Source organism: Hyperoodon ampullatus, assembly GCF_949752795.1.
Source record: "Hyperoodon ampullatus genome assembly, chromosome: 20".
In the NCBI taxonomy this organism is placed as follows: domain Eukaryota; kingdom Metazoa; phylum Chordata; class Mammalia; order Artiodactyla; family Ziphiidae; genus Hyperoodon; species Hyperoodon ampullatus.
The window spans coordinates 30,540,531-30,550,603 of NC_136933.1; the positions used below are offsets into that span (position 1 = coordinate 30,540,531).

The following is a 10,073-nucleotide window of genomic DNA, read 5'->3' on the forward strand; positions in this document are numbered from 1 at the left end:
GCCTCTCCCGTTGCGGAGCACAGGCTCCGGACGCGCAGGCTCAGCAGCCATAGCTCACGGGCCCAGCCGCTCCGTGGCATGTGGGATCTTCCGGGACCGGGGCACGAACCCGTGTCCCCTGCATCGGCAGGCGGACTCTCAACCACTGCGCCACCAGGGAAGCCCTGTATTTCTTTTTTCACAGAAGTGCCCATAGTTCATACGCCAACTTCCCCTCCCACAGTAAGTGCCCTGGATTCAATGTTACAAGAAGGACCCACTTATTTCAGATTTGTAGTTTGGGTTTATTGTGAACAAGTCCAGCTTTGGATGGGGGTGTGGCGGGCAGGGACATGCTCTTTGCGTTCTGTGATTTCACACATCTTCCAGGAAGATCCTTACCCCCAAAAGACAGTTCCACAATAGAACTGACAAGGAATAAACCTAGGCTATTGACGGGTGATTCCTACGATTCAAGGTTAAATTCTTTATTAATCCATCACATATCCCCCAAAGAGCTATCCTAACAAAAACAGTACAAACTGCTCCCCCACAAAACATTGAGTTGTCTTCAATGCCTTCAAATGTCACCTGAGTTCTGGACTTGAATGATCATCATGTATGAATAACCTGAGGTCACAAAGATGCATTCCTAGAATCTTCATTGGCATAAAAATGACCCCAAGGAAGTGACAATCCATTCAGGTACTTTGACCCAACGTTCTCTTTCTCAGAAGATGAGAAATGAGATGCCATCCAAGCTCATCATCTCTATAGAATTTAGTCAATGATGAATTTAAGATGCTGTTCACAGGAACCTTAATACTGCATAAGAATTCAATTGTCATGCAGTCATTTACCTGTTGAAGGAAACCCACATTCCTTCCCTTCTCTCAGCACCAAAAATTAACCTAGTCTGTCCTGTCCAACACCAAGAGCATCTATGGAGATTCTTGGACTAACTGAGTCCTGATTCATATCCAGGCTCAAATATGCCTCAGGCATACTGGACTGAAAATCATTTTCTTTATTTATTTAAAAAAAAATTTTTTTTTTTTTTTTTGCGGTACGCGGGCCTCTCACTGTTGTGGCCTCTCCCGTTGCGGAGCACAGGTTCTGGATGTGCAGGCTCAGCGGCCATGGCTCACGGGCCCAGCCGCTCCACGGCATGTGGGATCTTCCCGGACCGGGGCACGAACCCGTGTCCCCTGCACCGGCAGGCGGACTCTCAACCACTGCGCCACCAGGGAAGCCCTGGAAATCATTTTGCCCTCATTCTGTCTCCCATATGTTTTGGGGAGGACAGGAAATTGGGGGCGTAAGAGTATCACAATGGGAACAGATTAAACACAGGCCACATGTCCTGGGATGGCTACCAAATAGAGACAGATTCAACCTAGCTCAACCTCATCCATACCCAGTGTCAGAAAGAATCCATTTGTGGATTAGCTTTCTGCATCCCAAATGGAAGCAGAATGGCATTGGCTCATAAGCTTCTTTACATCTGGTTCAGTGGATCTGTTACATGTTCTAAGAGCGTGCCATTAGAGCCAGAAGGAAAGATGCAAAGGTCACGTCTGCCAGTAACCGGGTTCCCTTGATCTTAATAAAAACTGAAAAAAGAATTCACCTTGCTCTTCATCCTTGGCTAGTCACTGGTATTTAGCTGTCTCAAACCCACAGGTTGATGCATAGGAGAAATAGGAAGGCCCTCTCTGTCTCCTGGGAGAGGCCACAGTACACAAAGGAGCTGGTGGGGAGGTGTGTCCACAATTGCCTCTCACTGTCATCCTTATTCCAGTGAGGTCAGACCCAACCCTGGACTCTCTCCAAGGCAGCAGATCTGGTCTTGGATGGCTTTGGGGAAGACAGTTAATCTCTTTGGGTTTCATCTTCTAAAATGAGTCATTATCAGGCACCCATGTCTCAACTCGTCTTCTGCATGTGGCACACGGTGTTTCCCAAACACGCTTTTCCAGAACCATGTGCTTCTCTCATCAGGAGGTAGGTCCCTGTCCCCCCTCCCCTGGAACCCGAGGGGGCCTTGGTGACTTCCTCCACTAAAAGGATGGTCACAGTGATGCTAAGAGCCTCTGATGTCATGAAGGGGGTAAGCTATCACTTGGCTTTTTTCCTTCCCAGCACATGTGCCATGGGAGCCCTGAGGCACTGTGTAAGAAGCCCGCCTTGCATTGAAGTCACTGCTTGAGAGACCACGAGGAGAGATCACCTGGAGAAACAAAGATGCCTAAGATGATGTTCCGGTCCCCAGCTAGGTGCCGTCCCAGCCCAGGTGCTGGGTGTGTGCATGAGCCTTGAGACAATTCCAGCCCCATCCAACTGCCAACCCATGAGCATCTGACAGCTCCAGACACCTAGCTGAGTCCAGTTTATCCCCAGAGCGGTGAGAGATAATAATAAAGTAACAATTTTTAAAAGAACTAGGTTGGGGCTTCCCTGGTGGCGCAGTGTTTGAGAGTCCGCCTGCCGATGCAGGGGACGTGGGTTTGTGCCCCGGTCCGGGAAGATCCCACATGCCGCGGAGCGGCTGGGCCCGTGAGCCATGGCCGCTGAGCCTGCGTGTCTGGAGCCTGTGCTCCGCAACGGGAGAGGCCACAGCAGTGAGAGGCCCGCGTACCGCAAAAAAAAAAAAAAAAAGAACTAGGTTGGGGGGTGATTGGTTTTGCAGCAATAGATGGCAGGAACACGCCCTTCCCCTCTTTACACCCGCCTCCCAGCCACGCAATCACAGATGGGGACATTCACTCTTGGCGAGATGGCTCCATGCAGCCTCAGAATGTTTCTCAACACAGCACTCCCAAAACATTCAGTCGTCACGGCCAAACTAGACTAGACTTCCTGAACTGGAAGGGCTGTAATGTATCTTCCAGTTCTGACATGCTGGTAAATTGGTATCTCCCAAGCAGAGAGGAATTCACAAACCATGGGGAAAAGGAAACCAATAGTCTTAACAATGACAAATAGAAACACATTCATTTCAGATACTAAGTGTCTACAATGGGCCAGGCACTCAGATAGGCAGCAAGAATGGAAAAGAGATGGCTGTGGACCAGGAAAGGTCTAACCTGGAGCTGAGTATTATATTGCTCTGGTGCCTAAGCCTGTGCTGTCTTATATACAGTAGACACTAGCCATGGGTGGTTATTTAACTTCTCATTTTAATTAATTAAAAGTAAACAGAATTTAAAATTCAGATCCTCAGTCACACCCGCCACATTTTGAGTGCTTGATAACCACATGTGGCCAATGGCTGCCATATTGGTCATCACAGGTGTAGAACAGGTCCATGATCACAGAAAGTCCTATGGGACAGCAGTGCCCATTGGTGTCAGCAGTTCTCTCCCAATGAGACAAAATAGTGAGGGAGAGTTACACAAGGTAAAGGAAATGGAAACTAAGTGCTGTTTTAGTGCCTGCACAGTTGCCTTCAATATTTATGCTTAAGCAGCATTTTAGAAATTATCTTACTTTCGCCAACTGGAGAGGAGCTTCCTAGAATAAACATTTTGATTCTCAGCGCTAAATCACTCTGATGTTTCCTCATGGCTTTTTGTTGTTGTTTTAGTTAAGATATTTATTTCTTAAACTCGTCAGCCTTATGTTACTACTTAAAAATTATATGCTGTGGGCATAAATGGTATAGCACCAAAGATCCCAAAGAGCCCAGATTTGTTCAGTGAGCCCAGACTTATTTTATTTTATTTTATTATTATTTTTTTTTTGTGGTACGCGGGCCTCTTACTGTTGTGGCCTCTCCCATTGCGGAGCACAGGCTCCGGAAGCACAGGCTCAGCGGCCATGGTTCACGAGCCCAGCCGCTCCGTGGCATGTGGGATCCTCCCAGACCGGGGCACGAACCCGTGTCCCCTGCATCGGCAGGCAGACTCTCAACCACTGTGCCACCAGGGAAGCCCGAGCCCAGACTTTTAATGGGCAATAGCCAGTATTGTTGAATATTGTACACATTTTTATATTCATTTATTAACACAAAAGCCCAGGGTGTACCTGCCAACTTGCCCTCCCTCAGAGGGACCCTGGGCTCAGTGTCATGTGAAAGGCTCTCCTTTCAAGACTGCACTTTGGGATTTATTGGGTGGAGATCAAACCTCAGGCTGAGGAGCAGAGCATGCCGTCTGCGCCCTGTGGTTTCACAGGTTCCACAAAGATTCCTGCCCCAAAATGCAGGAAGGAGTAAAATCATTCCATTGGAATTTTATTCCTATCACCCAAGTCTTCATTGTCTGTAGGGTTACATTAAGTTTTCTTATCTCTTCCTTAGCCACACACATAAAATTTATGTGATAGCTTGAAAGAGATCCTATAAATCATATTTTCAAACATTCATGTTCTTAAAACCCTTCGACAGTTTTCCTTTGCCCAGGAATTAAACCAAAACTTTATTTTATCTGTTTCCCAACATTCAAGCTTTTCCTTGACTTTCCAAGTCCTTATTCTACTTCTTCTAGTTTGAACGTTTCATTTTTGTTCCCAGTTCTGAGTTCTTGTTCATTTTCCTCCTTTTAATCCCATGGCTGTAGTTGTAACTCAGTCTCATGCCTCCTGTATCTGACATCCCTTTTATTCTTAACCTTTATTCTTTAGCTTATTTTATTATCATACAACCTTTATCTGGTTTTAAGTGTTATTTGGTTGTACTGTTTATTAGACTCTTATCATATTCTTTAGTGGAATTTCAATTTTTAATTTTTTCTTAACTTTTAAGTTTTATCCTAAAATATCTGTCAATGATTTAGTGCCATAACATTTCTAAGTGTCTTATTATGACTCTGGCAAGGGAGGAACACTCCTCTGATTTCAGCAGCAAGAAGAGGGTGGCTTTTCCGTGTGAATCATGAACTAATGGACTCACGCTCTGGGCTAAGGCAAACCTTTCCACCTGGGTCCTGCATCTCGTTTCCCTTGCTTACTCGTGGGCGAGACCCAAACCAGCTCTATCCCTTGTCCCCTTCTACCGAATCTATGAAAACTAAAAGCAACCAAACCCCTCTTCCTTGACACTGTAGCATTCAGCAGCTTGATCTTGTTGGTGCTTAGTTTTTCAGCAAAAGCCTCTGGAAGGCGCGTCTGCAGACCCCCACTTCCTCTCATCCCTCTCAGGGGGTTTCATAACACTCCACCACTCCACCAAGATGACTCCTGTCCCCAGGGGATCATAATACATCCTTTATGACCTCGCTCAGCCCTTCCTCTGCCCACTGTTGATCTGACCCCTAATTATGTGGCAACAGACAGGTGCTCTCAGGTGTCCCTGCCTGAATGGGCAGGCAGCAGACAGCCTGACGAGGGTGAAGAAGCCAATTACAAGGTAGATTTTCAGGAGAGAAACATCCGTGGTTAAAGAAGGGGTGGGAATACATGCATATTTAGGGAGTCAATAAAAAGGACAGCTTTCAGTATAAAAGTATAGGAGATGGAAATGTGGACACAAGCTTTTAGTCTATACTTTCTTTTCTATTATTATTATTATTATTATAAAAGTAGTACTGATGCTGGGGCCAAGGAAGTAAAACCCTCACAGCTAGTCTGTAGAATTAAGTATGACTTACTTAAGCAGATTACTACAAACACTTATTCTATTTTTAAGTCAACATCACTAAATTAAAATCGATCTCCACTTAGTGAAAGATTCAAATGCCGATCAAAAGATAACAAGCGAAACCCTTTTATTGCTAAGTTGCTTCTGGACAGAGAGAAAATGTCAGAACATATTCAGTTCATTTAAGATGGAAGAGAGGGAGGTGAGTGAAGACTAGACACTATGACATTTTATGATGTACTTTGACATATTATATTGGGAATGGGTGAGTGGATGGGTGTCTGTGCTCAGAAACACTTGTGGATAAAGCACGTTAATGGGCTCCCACCAGACCCTCAAAATCCAAAGATTATGTCTGAGCCTTTCTTTCTTTTCTCCCTCCCTCCTTCCCTCCCTTATTTCCTCCCTCCATCCATTTATTCATTCACCCATAAATTGATTCTTCCATACTAGGACCTATTCATATAAACAAATATTTGACTACCTGCTCTATGCCAGGCACTGTTCACTGTGCTGAGAATGTGAGATAATAAAACAGGACTTGTTACTTTAGAAATTTACATATAGTGAAAAAGAGAGCTATAAACACTATAAAGCAAAACTGAGATGAAGAGAAGGAAGAGATGGAGAGAAATTTCAATGGTTTACCTTGTGTACTTCTGTGCTTTTAACTCAAGAATACATTGATGTAATACCTCCAGCCTTTAAAGCCTCACCTGGTGGTGGTCTGTACAAGAGCTTGGCATGGTAAGCTTGCTTAGGATGGATCAATTCTCCCCTTAAAATGGTAGCAAAAAATTTTTGAGAGTAAAAATGGAGAGATCATTTCAACTTCCAAAATTCCTTTCCTTTTTAAATTCTAAACCGTGTGAGGGGGTGGTGTTTACTCTGAAAGGAGAAATGGACAGGAGGAGAGACATGCAGTAAAGGTGAATGAATGAATGATTTGCTAAAGGAGTCCAGTTTTTATTGATTTTTCTCAAAAAACCCCACCAAACTTCAGAGCCATAAGCAGAAGTGAGAATCAATGCAGAAACACTGAACATCCTCAAGTTACGCTCAGGCCCTAACCGAACATCTTTATTAGGAATATAAGCCTTTTCTCTCTAGCTGAATTTTTCAAAACTCTTTCCCAGATCACCTGCCCCCATTGATGTGTGCCATCAGACACTGCCAGTTCTACCTGGAATCCTGAAAATTCCTTTCCCATCATGAGGCTACTATACCTTCTCTTTCTCTTACTTGTATGTCTTATCCAGACAACACCAGGTAAGCTGTGGATCCAGCTGGTAGGATGATATACGGTGGATGACCTCGGAGCCTGGAGTAGGGAAGGTCAAGTTGATTCATCATCCAGTGACACGCTGGACTATGTAACAACTGAACAATATCATATCTGAAAGAAGCATAGCATATACAACATGCTCCATTTTACAAATAAGGAAAGAGAAGCTTAAAGAAATGACAAATAGTCTCCCGTGATTGCCCTTAATTAGTTGGTAGTAAACCTATAAGTAGTAATGGTGATAGACAACAGTCTCAGGGGACTTTACAGCTTACAAATCATTTCCATGTGAATAACAGCAACACTAACATAATAGCAAATAATATTGACCACTTCCTCTTTATCAACACAAAACTTCTAATGTGTTGTCCCAAATGTATTCCTCATAACAATATTTATGGGGTAGGTATTTTTAGCCCCATTTTACAGATGAGATTAAGAAATGAAGTAGCTTGTTCAAAGTCGTGCAGGTTGTATGTAAGAAAGACTTTAACTCAAGCCCAAGTGGGTTTGATTCCAAAGCCCATGTTTTTATTAAATATTCAACAATCCCAGAAAACAGATTTACTGACTGGATTATATATAAACAACAACTGTTTTCAGCTTGAGTATGATCCATGCAGCACTTGGGTCATACTTATACTAAAAGTTTAATTGTTGTTTATCTGAAATTCAAATTAAACTGAGTGTCCTGCATTTTACCTGGCAAACCTACGCATATGTCAGCATGTGCCAGGCTATGCTGTGGTGACAGCAGCCTCCAAATCTTAGCAACTTAAAAGAGCAGGAGTTGAATTCTTGCTCAAATGATACCAACCCATGACGGCCATGGGCTGTTCTACTCACCGTAGCTGCTCCGACCCTCCTGACGGAGCAGCTACCATCATGAAGGCTGCTGGTCTCTGTGTCAAAAGAAAGAGCTCTGAGGACTCTCATGATGGCAATTAAGGGCTCCAGCCCTGTAGGGAAACGTCAGTTCTGCTCAAAATTCATTAACCAAGCAAGTCCTAGGCCCCCTTAATCACATAAAAGGTAAATCCCACTTTGTGCCAAGAAAATAGAGACTCAGACCTATTTGGTGAATAGCGTAATGAAGTTAAACAACAGACAGACTGATATAGATGTGGATGTGGGTGTGCATATGGATATAAATATAGATATAGATGAAGATGGAGATGTCGGTATTGACATACATGATATATTCATATTGATATAATATGAATAATAAGGTTAAATATATGGATATAACATATTCATATACATTCATTCATATTTACAATATGAATATAAATCTATATGAATTACGTTTATAATAGCATTTATATCATTATTTTTACCTTGCCTTCTTATGAAAAATTAGGAGAATCCGCAGCTCCTAAAAGAAATCTCTCGTTATTTGTGGTGAAGCAGGACTCAGAAGCCAGGTCTCCCAATTTCTGCTTGAGTATGCTTTTCCCATCACAACATAGTTCCCCTAAAAGCTATAAACTCGGATGCAAACTCTTCTTATTCATTGTTTCCTCATGACTCTTTGTCGCTTGCTCTCTTGACTTTAGACATTATTTAGGTTCTCTCTCCCCTCGCATTGCTTTCTGCTCACTACATGCCACGGCTGCGACACTGACAATATCTATGCAGCCCTCGTTGCAGCGACAAAGGAGGCACAGAATTTAGGAGTGAGAATTCTCACCACAACACTTATTGTCTAACTTGTGCTGTGTGCTTGTAAGATTTTGCCCTTTTGGGAAAGAGGAAGGCACTTGAGGAAACTTTTTATGAAGAACATGTGAAATGAAGTATGTCCCTAATTTGTGGCACCATTAAGTTACTTGCTTTCTCTGACCTAAAGTTTCTTCATCTAAAGAGGAAAGACACTATACCACAGAGGTCAATACGTTTTTTCTGTAAAGGGCAGGGCAGGTAATACATATCTTAGGCTCGGTGGGCTATGAGGTCTCTGTCATGAGGACTCATCTCTGTTGCAGAGTGAAAGCGACCACAGACACATAAGACCTCAGAACAGTCTTATGGCCCCTTCTGAGTTTTTTCTACAATTAAAGAAAAAGTAAAAAACATTCTAAGCTTGTAAGTCACACCAAAACAAGGAGAGGGCTAGTTGTGTCCCTGTGGACTGTAGTTTGGAGTTCCTTGCTATAAAAGATGAATTTTGGTAGCTTTGGTTAAACATGTCTTTATTTCTTTGTTTTTTTTTTTTCACCTCCACTTCCTTTTCAGGGAATGGAAAAAAGATGAAAAACCCTGAATGTGAAAAAATGGGTGGTGTCTGCAAATATCAAAACACCCATGGGTGCATCATCCTGCCTGCAGAATGCAAAAGTCAGAAGAAACACTGCTGCAGAGCCTAATTTCAGCACCCAAGCATCCCCAGAGCAGCATGAGACACTCACCACCACTGATTTCTGCTTAATAAAAGCATCACCACTCACATGGACCCTGCGTGGGTGTTTCTGAGGGCATGGAAGGTCATGAATTGGATGGGAGAGATTTGAGTTCTAAGTCTGGTCACACCACTCATTAGCTGATTAACATTGGACAGGCCTTTCCCTTTCCAGGTCTCAGTCTCTGCACCTGCAACTACTGAAATGGATGTTCTCCAAGCCACCTATAACCTGTTAATATATGTCTATAACTGTATGGATTGGGGATAGGAGCTTTGAGTGTGTGTGTGTGTGTGTGTGTGTGTGTGTGTGTGTGTGTGTGCACGTGCGTGTGTGTGTATCATAGTATGAAAAGTCACTGAGGCCTTGTTCTCACTTTGTTCTCATTTTCATACCCGTAATGACTCTTGGGTATCAAGTAATGGCTCCCAATTGATTATTGAAGAGCCAGGAAATAAGTTGATCTGAAGGGCCTGAAGGTGCAGAAAGATTTAAGCTGGCACTTAGGCATCAACCCGTAGAATTGGAACTCAGACAGCAGAGACCAACCCACTGTTTTTTCAGAAAACCAAGATTTAGTGAGGTAACGGTTATTTTCTTCTCTCCAAAGGTGCCTTTCCAAATAGTGAGATTCCTTTAGAACCATTTTCTTAGAACACAAGGAATTGTTTTCAGAACAGATAAAACTTGAGTTGTACAGCAGAAGCCTGCTGATTAGGCTGGGAAATTCAATCTTCAGCAATAATTTAGTATCTCCTGTTTTGAAACAGTCAGGATACAATTTCTTGGTCATCTTTTTTCTTATCAACCTTTTTTTTTTTGAAACAAATCA

At 43.1% G+C, this 10,073-nt stretch overlaps 1 protein-coding gene across 1 annotated transcript; it reads left to right on the forward strand.

The window, feature by feature from the left end:
* Positions 1–6,768: 6,768 nt before the first annotated feature.
* Positions 6,769–9,208, forward strand: LOC307068600 (beta-defensin 33-like; the record flags this gene model as incomplete). Its single annotated transcript, XM_079726551.1, has 2 exons — positions 6,769–6,826; positions 9,078–9,208. The coding sequence occupies 2 exons, from the start codon at positions 6,769–6,771 to the stop codon at positions 9,206–9,208; spliced, it is 189 nt and encodes a 62-aa protein (XP_079582677.1).
* Between the last annotated feature and the right edge of the window lie 865 nt (positions 9,209–10,073).